The sequence below is a fragment of the Salvia splendens genome, chromosome 8 (genome assembly GCF_004379255.2).
Source record: "Salvia splendens isolate huo1 chromosome 8, SspV2, whole genome shotgun sequence".
Classification (NCBI taxonomy): domain Eukaryota; kingdom Viridiplantae; phylum Streptophyta; class Magnoliopsida; order Lamiales; family Lamiaceae; genus Salvia; species Salvia splendens.
In genome coordinates, this window is record NC_056039.1 from 33,400,339 (window position 1) to 33,415,425 (window position 15,087).

A 15,087-nucleotide genomic window follows, 5' to 3' on the forward strand; every position below is an offset into this window, starting at 1 on the left:
TTTGGGCACTACTAAATCTATCACGAAACCTCCGTTTTGAATAAAAGGAAGGTTTGAAAGAAAATAAAACCACATAATTTATTTATACTCGGTGAAGAAAATTGACATTCCCATTTACACTGGAAAGTCTTTGGAAGAAAATTAGAGCAATTCGTGGAAAGGAATGGAGAATGAGTTGGCAATGAATACAGTATGTTTTCAAAAAATTACTAGTACTAACTTACTATTACCGGGCATAAAGATGATACCGTATTTATCAAGATAGACTATAGAGATATACATTAACATATGAAGTAAATCATGTGAGTTAAAATTGTATAATATCATGCCGACTGTAGTAGATTTTCTTCACTTAATTATTAGTATTTTTAATTTATTTAATACAAGGAATATACGATTATGCTATTTATATGCACAAGTAAATTGATTTGGTGCCTAATTAATACACTTTAAAACTGGATTATCCTTAATTAGGCAAAGGATAGTTCAGTTTTTAAATATCCATAAAAGTGCCCTCTTAATTAAATGGAATATTATATTATTATTTTAATATATTTTATCCTGGCATGTACACGATCATGTGCTTACTGGCTGTTATCATGAGCATAAATACCTGGAGATTCCCTTGTTCTTTATACAAGTTTGATTAAAAAAATGTGATATATACTAGTATAAATGGATGTATACAAAAAGTAAAGAAAGTATATGCTTCTTGTTCTTGAAGTTCGATAATAAATTATATACTAGTCTATTATTATTCAATCTATTTTTCTCAAACGTTTACTACTCTGGTTATATTGCAATGAGTGGGAGCTCCATTAATGACGACTTCACTTTTGGATATTTGTGTTATACATTTTTTTTTTCATCTCAAGATATAGAAAGCCAAAATAATTAGATAAACATTTCCACAACATCCGATATAGTCCATTGCACAATCTATAAAGGGGTAGAGAATATTTTTGTTGATTTCAATGAATCCTTGAAACTAGAGGGGTCAACTTTTTAGCGTTGAAAATATTAATTGTTAATAAATTAAAGTTAGATCCATAATGACTCTATTTCACACTAATCTCTTCACTAATACATGCACCTTTAACGTCGTTTTCAAGCTTTGTCATATTCAATTGAAAATTATGTACACTGATGATTCCGCGAATTTTTGATGATGATAAATGCTCGTAAAAATAAATTACGACACAGAGAATTTTACGTGGTTCGATTTACTGAGGTAAATCTACGTCCACGGGGAGAAATGGGGGCAGGTTTGTATTGCTTGATCTGCGAATTACAGCTTACAACACAGACTTGCTATATGATTATTTCTCTAGAGAGATTCTAACCCTTTTCTATCAGATCTAAGTTCTATTTATACATTGAACTAAGATCGTGGCTTACATCATCACTCTAGGTCGTGGAGGTCGTGTAGGTCATGGCCTAAGATCGTGGCCTGAGTTGACGCCACGTGGTAGTGGGTGTGTTGGAAGTTGTGGAAATCCTGCATGGGTCCACTAACTCCTTGTTCGGTCGAATACTGAGACCGAACTGCTTTGGTTGCCGATCTGAGAGTAGAGCTTGATGCCGACCTGAGAGCAGAGCTTGATTGGTTGGCTTTTACCGAGCTGTAGGCTGAGGCCGAACTCTTTGGTAATGCCGAACTCCTCCGAACTCTTTGGTAATGCCGAACTCATACTCTTCCTTGGGCTTTGGGCTGATGGGCCGTCACTGCTGTTGGGCTTGTTTAGTTCGTACCCCATCACTACCCCCTAGTGATGATTCCGCGAATTTTTGATGATGATAAATGCTCGTAAAAATAAATTACGACACAGAGAATTTTACGTGGTTCGATTTACTGAGGTAAATCTACGTCCACGGGGAGAAATGGGGGCAGGTTTGTATTGCTTGATCTGCGAATTACAGCTTACAACACAGACTTGCTATATGATTATTTCTCTAGAGAGATTCTAACCCTTTTCTATCAGATCTAAGTTCTATTTATACATTGAACTAAGATCGTGGCTTACATCATCACTCTAGGTCGTGGAGGTCGTGTAGGTCATGGCCTAAGATCGTGGCCTGAGTTGACGCCACGTGGTAGTGGGTGTGTTGGAAGTTGTGGAAATCCTGCATGGGTCCACTAACTCCTTGTTCGGTCGAATACTGAGACCGAACTGCTTTGGTTGCCGATCTGAGAGTAGAGCTTGATGCCGACCTGAGAGCAGAGCTTGATTGGTTGGCTTTTACCGAGCTGTAGGCTGAGGCCGAACTCTTTGGTAATGCCGAACTCCTCCGAACTCTTTGGTAATGCCGAACTCATACTCTTCCTTGGGCTTTGGGCTGATGGGCCGTCACTGCTGTTGGGCTTGTTTAGTTCGTACCCCATCACTACCCCCCCCCGAAAGACGAAGTGAATCACTTCGGCGAAGCGAGTCACTTCGGCATTCTGGATAAAGGTACGGGGGAGGCTGACGTCAGGGGACGTGCCTTGCATGTGACTGCATTAAATGCGACAGTAAAATCCGGCCGTTGAATCCTGAAAAGGTGGGATTCGAAACGGTGCGACGATTTTGAAATCTTCGCCGAATCTGATAAATATGCTCTTTCTTCCTCATTTGAACACCTTTGCTGTTGCGTCTTCTATACTCTCTCTTTCTCGAGAAATTTTCTTCCGCTTTCAAGAGCTTCTTCAGACTTTCTTCACTTTCAAAAAGTAAGAAAAATGTCTTCTTCTTCTTCTTCGGTGTCGGGTAGCGGTAGGAAAGGGGATAAGGGGTCTTCTAGCCGGAAAGAATCCGGGGAGAAGACCGTAGAGTATTTTCACAGTATCTTGAGTAAGGATACTGTGATATCCCTTCACGAGAAATATTTTTTACCTGGGGGGAAGGCGGTGGTTCCCGACGATGATCATAGGGCTAACGACCCGCCGGAGGGTTATGCCACCGTTTACGAAGCCTGCTTAGAATGCGGGCTTCGTTTTCCTCTTCCCCCACCTTTTGTAGAGCTTCTTGATTTTTTTCAACTCCCTTTAGGTCAGGTGACTCCGAACTCTTGGAGGCACTTATCGGCTTTTGCTGCCGAACTGCGTAGGCTAGATAAGGATCTGTCTCTGAGGGCAATCCTTAATTTTTTCCAGTTTAAAAGGAAGGGATCTTGGTTTTACTTGATCCCCTTACAGCCTTTTAGGGCCTTCTGCAAAACCAAGTGGCCGAAATGGCAAAACCGTTTCTTTTTTTATAATAGGACTTCGGCTCCGGGCTTTCCTTGGAGAAGGCCGAAGTCCGTGATTCCCCATCCTCGGTTAGAACCGTTGGCCGAGCTCGAGGGCGAGCTCAATAAGATTCCTATGATTAGGAAACAGTATTCGGAAACTGAGCTCGTCAAGGGCGACCTCGTGTTCAATATCTCGTCTTCGGACGAAGAGGCCGAGGGTGAGGATTTCTCTTTATCTTTATGCTCTACTGCTTTAACGAAGAAAACTAACCTTGTTTTCTTGCTTTTTGGCAGTGTTCATGCTGAATAAGGCTATCCGAAAGTCCTCCGAGCTTGAGGAGCCGGAGAAAGAGAAGGCTACCAGCTCGGCGCCTGATGCCGAGACGAATCCGAAGAGGCAAAAGACTTCTTCGGGTCCAAAGAAGCCGGAGTCGACTTCGGCAAGTAGGAAGGGGAATACCCAGAAGCCCCCGAGAGCGCCAGAGAAAGACGTGGTCTTGGCGCCTCCTTCGGAGCATATCTGTGAGCCATTTTTATGGCCCACGGACTTCGCCGAGGTGAATTGTCTTCTTGATTCTTTGGCTTGGCTTCTGTCCTGTATTTTTGGTGCCCTCTGTTGACTTTTTTCCTTATCCATTTTCAGAGGAACGATATGCTCTCCAAGCTCGTCGCCGTCGAGCTCTCCAAAGCGTCCAACGACTATGCTGAGATGCAGAGGAAGTTGGCGGCTGCTTGTCACCGGGCCGAGCAGGCTGAGGCAAACTTTGAGAAAGCCAGAGCTGCTAGGATTTCGGCCCAGGATGAAGCTCAGTTTGCCAAAAACCAGCTCGTCATCCAGCGAGAGCAGACGAAACGGAGTGATGCTGCCGCCGTGGTTGCCCAAGGAGAGGGTCTCCGTGTTTACACGGAGAAACTCTTTTTGAGCAGCCAGTTCTCGGCCTTTGTCGGTAGTCTGGTAAGGCTAATTGCCGATAAGGGCGAGCAGGGGGCCGACGTCGTGCTGCCTCTGTACAGCCGAGAGATAGCAGCTCGGCTTCAGAATCTGCCGCTCCTTGAGGAGCTCGCTTCATCCTCGGTCCTGCTTTCTGCAGACCGAGTCCGGAGTTGTCGAGCTGATCGGGACGAGAACCTGGAGGCTATCTTTGCCTCCGTGGGACCCGTTTCACCCGCTTCGACTTACAACGGAGAGGGTGAGGCCGAGCCGCTGGAGCGGGAGGCCGAAGTCGAGCGGGCCGGGCATCCGGAGAAGGAAGCCGATCAGGAGACGCAGCAGATCGGCTACGGTGGCGCCGAGCAGGTTGGGGAGAGCAAGGAGGCAGAGGCTGAAGCTGAAGCAGATAAGGAGAAGGAAGCTGAACCTCACCGAGAAGGTGGAGACGAAGCTAGCGAAGTATGATTTCGTCTCCCTTCTCTTAGTTTAGTTTCTTCCTTTATGTAAAATGGCCTTGAAGCCCTCCTTGTATAGAAAAAATTTTTTTTCTTATGAATGAAAAAATTCTTCTTTCTGCTCTTGTGTCTTCGTATAGCCTTTCGTACTCTCTTACTCCTGTTGTGGTTTACTACCTGCTCGGTAAGCTGAAATGCCGAACTGACGTAGCTGCTTTGTATTCTTAACTCTCAAGGAGCTGGAGGTACTTCACTGGAAGCGGCTGTACTCTTCGGCTTTAGACGAAGCTGAGAAAAGAGCTATAGCTGACCAGATGAAGAATGACGAACTTTTGGCTCGTTCAATGAAGCTGGAGGCCGATAACAGGGACTTAGAGTCCGAAAAGAAGGATCTGGAGGCCGAGCTGAATACCGCCGTGGCTGAGAGGACTGCGTATGAGGATTTCATCAGCAGGCGCGGGGGAATGACCATCTCTGAAGTTCAGGAACGAGTTGACGAACTGTGGGAGGAATATAATGTACTCCGGAGGAACAATGCGCTGGAGAGCTCGGCTTGCCAACAAGTCGTGACATCATTGCGGCGCTGGGCTTCTCGGTACAACATTGTTCTTTCTCGGCGCCCCTCAATCGAGAGATTCCTCCGGCATATCGCGCCAACAGATGCTCGCACTCCAGATCAAACCTCTGGTTCCCTTGTTCAAAATCCTACTCCCAGCCAACAACGAACTCCGGAACAGCCGGAAACGTCAAGACGAGAACGGGCTCAGGAGCAACCCGAATCGTCAAGACGGGGACGGACTGAAATTCGCCGAGGAGTTGTGACTATGAGCGAGCAAGATCAGCAGATGCTTATTGCAGAGACTCTTCATCGCCGAGGTGTTAGGACTTCTCGGGCTCGGGGAAGAGGCGTTGGGTCGAGGATAGCATCTCGTCGACCTGCTTATTCTTCATCTGCTCGGAACAACCGAACTCGGCTTCCAGAGGATTTTGCAGATAGGTGGCTTAACTTCAGCAACCCTGGACAGTAGAATAGTCCTTTGTAATAGCGTAACGCCATTTTGTAGGGTAGCGGAGTTGTATGCCGAACAAGATTTGATAAATGAAATTTTGTTTTCGCTTCTAACACTGTATTTACAGCTTAGCGAAAAATTTCATCGTACTTGTCCTCGGTCTTATGAAGTAAACTTCTTTGACCGGACTTGGTCCTTGGTCTGATGAAATAAACATCTTTGACCGGACTCGTCTTTGGTCTGATGAAATAAACATCTTCGACCGGACTCGTCTTTGGTCTGATGAAATAAACATCTTTGACCGGACTCGTCTTTGGTCTGATGAAATAAACATCTTTGACCGGACTCGTCTTTGGTCTGATGAAATAAACATCTTTGACCGGACTCGTCTTTGGTCTGATGAAATAAACATCTTAGACCGGACTCGTCTTTGGTCTGATGAAATAAACATCTTTGACCGGACTCGTCTTTGGTCTGATGAAATAAACATCTTTGACCGGACTCGTCTTTGGTCTGATGAAATAAACATCTTTGACCGGACTCGTCTTTGGTCTGATGAAATAAACATCTTTGACCGGACTCGTCTTTGTGTTCTAATTTGGCGATTTTCGTCGCCGGGATCGAACTTTCCCTTGTCCTAATTCGGCGAGTTTTATCGCGTGGATCGGACTTTCCCAGTTAACCGAAGTGGTCTTATGCAGTAAACCTCTTTGACTAGACATGGTCGTCCTCGGTCTTATGAGGTAAACTGCTTTGACCGAACTTGGTCGTCCTAATTCGGCGAGTTTTATCGCGTGGATTGGACTTTCCCTTGTCCTAATTCAGGCAAGTTTTATCGCGAGAATCGGACTTTTGTTGCAGTTCGTTTCAGACGAAGTGCTTGATTCTTAAGCAGAATTGTGGTCTTGTATCCTCTTTAGAAGCTTTGACACACAATCGTTGGCTTGTATGTTCTAAAAAGGGGATCAGCCTTTGAAGAACGAGATACCTCAGTTTTATTTGTAAGAGACGACACTCACATAGACAGACACAACGCACGTAGAGACAAGAACAAGTAAAAAACAAAGAAAACACATAAGACTGACTGACCGGACTGTCTCTTACAAATGGAACTTTTTGAGGTTGGAAACGTACCATGTTCGGGGTACTTGTGCTCCTGACGCGTGAGTCAATTTGTAAGACCCTTTGCCGAGGACTTCTGACACCCGATATGGACCTTCCTATGTGGGTTCGAGTTCGCCCAGCTTTTCTGCTCGGCTTACTTCGTTGTTTCTCAAGACGAGATCTCCCACTTGAAATTGCAGCTTCTTCACCCTTTGGTTGTAATACCGGGCTACTTGCTCCTTGTACTTGGCTGCTTTTAGGCAGGCCAATTCTCTTCTTTCTTCGGCAAGATCTAGTTCGGCTCTCAGTCCGTCACCATTCATTTCTGAGGAGAAATTGAGTTCGGGGACTGGATATGCCGATCTCAACCGAATCACGGCTTCAGTGCCGTACACCATCGAGTTCGGCTCCGGTGTGACTTCGGTCATTTCGCCGGCCTCTGATTCCGGCTGCTGTGATTGCTATGCTTGATGGTGCCGAACTGATTGCTCGGCACTTTTAAGCGCAATCTGCGAACACACTTGCTCTTTTTCGATCACCTCGGATGACCGCTATCTCTCCTTTAGTGGAGAAGGTGTTCGGCGAGGATGCCTCTGATCGCTATGACCGGGCTTCTTTTTGTCTTCTCTAGATGAGCTGTCTAAAGACCGTTTTCGACGGTCTGCCTCATCGGCACGAGAAAACTTGTCCGCAATGTCCCACATCTCTTGAGCTGTTTGCGGACCGCACTCCACGAGCTTTCTGTAGAGAGCTCCGGGCAGGATTCCATTTTGGAATGCCGAAATGATAAGTAGATCATTGAGATTATCTACTTGTAGGCATTCCTTATGGAATCTCGTCAGGAAGTCGCTGATCTTTTCGTCGCGACCTTGACGTATAGAAAGCAGCTGAGCCGAAGTAATCCGGGCTTCCGCTTTCTGAAAGAACCTCCTGTGGAAAGCATCCATTAGATCTCGGTAGGATCTAATGCTGCCTTGGGGGAGGCTATCGAACCACCTTCTTGCGTTCCCGATAAGCAGCTCGGGAAACAGCTTGCACATGTGGACCTCGTTGAGACCCTGGTTCGCCATGTTATATTGATAGCGTCCCAAGAAATCATGAGGATCCACGAGTCCGTCATAGGTTATCGACGGAGTTCGGTAGTTCTGTGGTAGGGAAGTTCGGGTAATATCGTCCGAGAACGGAGTCCTCAATGCTCCGTACATGGCGAACCCGACATCTCTTCGGTATGGAGGAGTTGGAGTTCTCCTGTGATTCCGGTACCGAGGATTCTCTCTCCTGGAAGACATGACACTACTGCGGTAGTGACTGTCTCGTATGGAGGGAGAGGGAGAATCCGCCGTTTTCGCCTCCGGCTGCTTTTGGCTTTTTTGCAGGAAGGTTAAGAATTCCTCCTGCTTTTCAGCCAAAAACAGCTTGACAGCCTCGTTCAAATCGGGCTGCTGGGAAGACTCGGTGTGACGGCTTTTGGAGCGGCTTGTTCCTCCGCCATGAGAACGGGTGGTAGATTTATCCCTAGGCCGTTTTCCAGACCTATGGGATGGATTGGCTTCCTCCTGGTTCTTCCGGGCAGGAAAGCGGGTACTCTGCGATCTGGTATGCATTTTTTGGGTGGAAAAAATGGATCAAAAATTCGCTTTATCACAAATTTTGTTCTCTGTTTCCCACAGACGGCGCCAGTGATGATTCCGCGAATTTTTGATGATGATAAATGCTCGTAAAAATAAATTACGACACAGAGAATTTTACGTGGTTCGATTTACTGAGGTAAATCTACGTCCACGGGGAGAAATGGGGGCAGGTTTGTATTGCTTGATCTGCGAATTACAGCTTACAACACAGACTTGCTATATGATTATTTCTCTAGAGAGATTCTAACCCTTTTCTATCAGATCTAAGTTCTATTTATACATTGAACTAAGATCGTGGCTTACATCATCACTCTAGGTCGTGGAGGTCGTGTAGGTCATGGCCTACGATCGTGGCCTGAGTTGACACCACGTGGTAGTGGGTGTGTTGGAAGTTGTGGAAATCCTGTATGGGTCCACTAACTCCTTGTTCGGTCGAATACTGAGACCGAACTGCTTTGGTTGCCGATCTGAGAGTAGAGCTTGATGCCGACCTGAGAGCAGAGCTTGATTGGTTGGCTTTTACCGAGCTGTAGGCTGAGGCCGAACTCTTTGGTAATGCCGAACTCTTTGGTAATGCCGAACTCATACTCTTCCTTGGGCTTTGGGCTGATGGGCCGTCATTGCTGTTGGGCTTGTTTAGTACGCACCCCATCATACACATTAGCCCTACTAATTAGTTTTCCTTAATGACCATGACGCTTTTAAACAGGGGAAATCTCTTTGTTGCTTCTTAACGTTTTTCCTATATTTTTAATCCTTTTGTTGAGGCGTGTTTTCATAAATCAAACATTTTTGTATGACAAACTACCATCTTCTTACGCTGTTTCGTATCGACGTTGACGGTTGAAGAGCAACGGCTATGGGTTTGTCTGTTTGTTAGTATAAGAAACCTAGTGAGATTATGTATATATATGTACAAAACCCTAGCTAGAACAAAAATGGCAAAAAAGTTGAGGTTAGGGTAAGAGAAAATGGTGAGATCACCTTGTTTTGATAGCAATGGAATGAAGAAGGGAGCTTGGAGTGAAGATGAGGATGACAAGTTGAGGGCTTTCATCCTTTCTCATGGCCATTGGAATTGGAGATTGTTGCCAAAATATGCCGGTTAGTAGATTTTTACATAGTTTTTAAATTTGATATACAGTTGTTTGTAACATATGGTATAAAATTGCACAATTAGTGACTACTTATGTATAATGAATTATGTATGTCTGGGCACGTGTTTTGATTTACTTGAGATTAATTTTTGTAACATCCTCTGAATTCCAAGATATTCTCTTCATCCGCGATATATAAATCTTGTTTGCTAGAATTTCGCAACATTATTCGAGTTTAAAGTCACATTTAATTATTTTTTCATTTTGGGTAAATGGTGTCACACTCGCTGTAACCACATTTTATTATAAAACTACATGACTATTTTGTGCGAGCACAGTATGCCCGCAAGGTCAGTTTATGATTCGAGCAAATTTGTGGTCCTAAATTATACAGATGCTCGCCAATGTAGTTGGTGTACAACCCTTGCGAGCACTTTTGCTTCCCCCAATGTGCATTCATTGGCGAGCATAGTTAGTGCTCGCAATAAACCGTTTGTGATTTTATATATGTGACTAATTAAATTGAAAATCCAATTATAATGAACTAGGTCTGAAAAGATGTGGGAAGAGTTGCAGATTGCGGTGGGTGAATCACTTGAAACCAGGCGTCAAAAGGGGCAATTTCAGCAAGGAAGAAGAGGATCTCGTCATCAAATTGCATGACCAAATCGGCAACAAGTACTCATCTTTCCTAAAAAAAATTCAGACCAAATTTAGTATGATGGCCTAAATTTAAGATTGTTGCATTTACACAGGTGGTCAGCCATTGCAGCCGAACTCCCGGGAAGAACAGACAATGACATCAAGAACTTCTGGAACACACGTGTAGCGCGACGAAAAAGGCCTAATCCATCAACTTCTTCTTCCATGGATAATGATAATCACCTGTTGGAAATAGCTCCAAATGATGCCATGAAAAATATTCACGAATCCACGGTTTCATTCGACACTAATGCACAACCTGAATTGGATTCAATGGGTGATAAATTTCCACCATTAATGATAGAGGAAGAAGAGTTTTGGTGTCCCCAGTTTTATTACAATGATTTTGTTCCAAGTGAAGATCATAGTACCATGTTTAATGATGTCGGAGGGAGTATCTGGGATGAATCTTTTGAGTTGACTAGTTCAGATTGTCAACCTCAAACTAGGGTTTGTGATCCACTAGATTATGATCCAATTTTTTCGTTATGGGATTCATGAATTTGCATTGAATTTCTACACTTTTAAGGAAAACTATGTACGAATTTTTTGTTTTATATTTTCTTTTATTACATTATTAATCATGCAATGGAATAGAAGATCTGACTTGTAATTATATACTGTTTCCAAATTTGGATTTTTAGCTAATGTTATTGTTTTGGTCGTAAAATAAATGAAATTAGAATTTTTTTGAAATTTGTGTATTCCGATTTCAGTTGGCCAATAAATCTATTCCTGATTTAAAATCCGAATACATTGTTAGAAAGCGGAGCGGATCTCCTACACCAACAATCCTGCACCATTTCTACTCCAACACTCGCAATCAAAATAAAATAGAATAAAATAATCTCACCATCACTTACATGTTTATAAGATTATTTTATTTGATTGTGAGGGTGGAAGTAGGAATTGTGCAGGATTGTTGGTGTAGGAGATCCGCTCCGGTTAAAAAGTTCGCGAAGAAAGCTTTCTAACGATATGCACAATATTGGGTTTTTGGATATAAAAGTAGTCTAAATTGGGTTAAAAGTTATTTTCTCGAAACTCTATGTTCTTCTATTTCAGAATTTGGATTTTACGATGTACCATTAGAATTATCATCTAGAGCTTCTCAACAGCACATGTGACATCAGAATCACTAAAAATCAATATTGGACAAGAAAATTTGAACTTTTATGCCAAATGTATCTAAATCTAAAATATCCAATATATTTGATGAAAAATGTATTGGTTACCAAAGCTTTGGTATAGTTCGTTTACTTGCACGCAATTAATTTATAATTCGGTATTTGTTAAATTTCTCTGAGTTGTGATATGACTTATGATTGAATTCAAGAAAAACCTTGTCTAGGAAACTATGAAATTGACTTTCTAGTTTCTACCAATATTACATTTGTTTTTACCTTACCGAAACCAACTAATATAAAGTAAAACTTAAAATTGATCATTTTATCTTTTTCCATAAAGTGAAAGGAAATTTTATCCATGTAATTAAAAATATGGAAATAGTTGCCATTTTCACTATTAAGCCCTTACACGCTTATAGTACGATTCACACAAGAGTAAATTTGTGTATAACAGTGTATAAAACACTATTGCATAAAAAAACACTTATTGCATAAAAAAATATTTTCCGAATTTACTGCTGATAAATCTGCCATTAAATGCGTTTTTAGTGGTAGGTATAAATATATATGATGCATATTTTCATTTAATATTCAGAAAGAAAAACATTTGCTTAGTGTATGTTATATTCAAGTGGTTACTTAACTTGTAATTACTAACAAAAATATTTATAATGCATTCTGCAAAATACATAATTTATGAAACACGCACGATTAGTTCACGTGGGCGGCTGGTTTAGATAATGTTTATTGATCACAGATAATTATAAAAGTAACAAGACAAAGGTTCTGCAGGTATATATATATTCAAACTAGACAACTTGCCATTTATTTAAACATATATCTTTTTTTGGATATCATAACCCAACCTCAATTATAGACATAGTTTTTATTATATATTCATGATAATAATAATAATATAATATAGTAATCGAATATGCCACCTAATGTAGTTCATGCAAGGAAGATAGGTTAATTACTTCCTCCGTCCCACTAAAGATGACTCACCTTCCTTTTTAGTTTGTCCCAGTCAAGATTTACTTTTTCCATCTAACACACAAAATAGAACGGCATAAAAGTCCTTGCCGCCGAAGAAAAAGGTCATCTTCCTTGGGACAGAGGGAGTACTATACTCAGTACAAAAAGATTTATTATACCAATATCTGAAACTTTAATTAGGTATCTCAATACTGATCAATCATACTAATTAAGGCTGCATTTAAATCTATGTTACTACGTGCGTACCTATTCTGATTTTAGAACCACAATCGAGAATGGATGCAGAAAATAACATTAGCGGGTTACTTTTTAAAATTTTATTTGAAAGTATTTTTTGGGTGATTTAGATAATCAATATATCATAACAATTTACATTAAATTTGGATAATTTTAAAAAATATATTAACAAGAATTATAAAAATAATTAATAGGGCCCTTTGCTGGGCTGGCCCGATAGGATGACCATAGGTGCAACTATTACCTATTCTTATTTATCATTTGATAATATTGATTCGGTAACTTAGTCACTTAATATATGTACTCTCCATAAAATATATTTTGAAATCTGAAACATATGTTAAACCATTATTATCTAGTGTTTGTAGTTTTTAAAAATGTTACACTATGTATTATTTAATCATGCGATGTAAGTATACATTCTAAAATTCTCTAAATTAAATATTTTCCAATAAATATATAAGAATAATGTTTTTCTATTATTCAATCCATTGGAGATATCATGCATCCCTTTTAGGATCATGCATCTCTGATTTGTGCCATTCTAGAATAGGACATTTAAATCTAAATGTTACTCCCTCCGTCCCAAAGAAGATGGTACATTTGGGAGATGACACGAGATTTTAAGAGATCTTGTTTTGTTTATTAAGTGGTGAGAGAAAACTTTTTCCAAAAGAGGAAATGTGACATCTTTTGTGGGACAAACTAAAAAGGAAAATGTGACATCTATGGGACGGAGGGAGTATAAAAAAAATTAGTAATCTTAATTTATAGCTACTGCCAGTCTGCCACCACGTGTCTCTTCCAGCCCAACGGCGAAGAAGCTTTGGTTGACACAGTCTTAAGACTGAAGGTAAATAACCATCTAACAATCAACAGACTTGGTAAGAATCAAGCAGAGAAAGCTAAGTTTATCCATCTTAAAACACAAAAGTTGCAGAGCAAGTAAGCAATGATCATTCAACTACAGCATATAATGAATAAATATATACTACTAACAAAAACACACTTATGTTAAATCAATCACCATATTATTCATTACAAACAAACAGAAAAGTATATAAGCACAAAAATTCTATTTTAAATTTCAAGAACTAACCAAACCCAATTCTCAGCATAAGTTAACACAGAACAAAACTGGATAACCTTGCTTGTCGATCCAGCGATATATCCATTCCACCAAGTAGCAAACACGACACCATCAATCTAAACCCAACCCTCTAACACGTCCCCATTCAGATCCTCCTCAGCCGGCTCATTGTTCCCATCGAGCAAGAGAAGGCTCTCCACATAGTTATCAATATAGAACGACCTCTGGGTTCCATATATACCAAGTCTCCGACACCCCTGACTCTCCAGATTATACGCCACCAAGTCCAGCCCATTCAAAGCCAGCAGAGCTTCACCGTACCTAAAACCAACCACTCTCTGGAACCCTTCAACCAATTCAATCCTATACAGCTTTGTCCAAGACGCTCTCACGCCATACTCCTTCATTATCCAGACATCACAAGCCTTACTCTCAAAGGCAACACTGTAATTCACCAAAGCAAGAGATCCCTCATTAGCAAAGAGACACATGCTAGCTACACCTTCTCCTGTCAACACATCAGGCAGCATCACTTCCCCAAACACCTCGTTATCGATCTCAAATGCTAAAATCGAACTACGGGAGCTGTAAATGTAATTATTGCTATCAGCATCATCATCAATCGGTTCGTAGCCAAGCCAATGCACAATCCCATTCAATAAAACTTGAGACCACGTAAATTCAGGAATTCTAAGCTTGATATTAAATCCATCTACCGTTCTCCAATTCTCTGCCCCAAGCGAGAATACCTCCACCTGCGGCGGAACGCCAAAGCCGTAATCATAGGGTCTCCGGCAGTAAACGATGCGGACGACCTTGTACACGCCATTCGCAACTCCGAACCCTAGCACCACAATGTGGGGTTCCGTCGGATTGGTGATGACCGGCGGCAAAATCACGTGATTTCTGACGGAAGGGTTCCACAAAACAACGGACTGCGAAGGGAACAGGAACAAATCGTCGATTGAGCAGACGAGGCCGTCGCAGGAGCCGACGATCCTGTAATAGCCGATTTGGGAATTCAACGGGAAATCGAACTCGGAGGAGGAATTGATGGCGAAGGCTCCGTTTTTAGCGGATAATTCGAGCAGGCGGTAATGCTCTTGCTTGTCGCGCTCGTCGTAGTGGCGGAGGATGGCGCGCATTTTTTTGGGAGTTGGAGAGGTGTTGGGAGGTGAAATTGGGGCTTGTGATGAGAGATCTCCATGATTTGGAGACGGAGGTGAAGCGAATTAGGGATTTGACCGGCAATTTGAGGAGGATTTCGGTCCAGAGATCCGCCGGAAAATAGTACGACATTGTTAGCTGAAAGAGGGAAAAAACGAAACCCTACCACGAAATCTGTCTTCTATCCACCGACACTCATCTAAAATGATTATTTAATTAAATTATACCAGAAATATCAAAATTTTGAAATTATATTACTAATTGTCATTATATTCATAGATAATCAAATAGAAAAAATTATTTATAACGACAAGAGATAATACCACCGGG

General features: G+C 41.7%; 1 protein-coding gene and 1 pseudogene across 1 annotated transcript; one reads left to right on the forward strand and one right to left on the reverse strand.

The window, feature by feature from the left end:
• The first annotated feature begins 9,222 nt into the window (after positions 1–9,222).
• LOC121744561 (transcription factor MYB10-like) lies at positions 9,223–10,660 on the forward strand. Its single transcript, XM_042138145.1, has 3 exons — positions 9,223–9,445; positions 9,987–10,116; positions 10,194–10,660. The coding sequence occupies exons 1-3, from the start codon at positions 9,313–9,315 to the stop codon at positions 10,639–10,641; spliced, it is 711 nt and encodes a 236-aa protein (XP_041994079.1). The 5' UTR covers positions 9,223–9,312; the 3' UTR covers positions 10,642–10,660.
• A 2,835-nt stretch (positions 10,661–13,495) lies between these two features.
• On the reverse strand, positions 13,496–14,965 carry LOC121744560 (annotated as a pseudogene).
• Between the last annotated feature and the right edge of the window lie 122 nt (positions 14,966–15,087).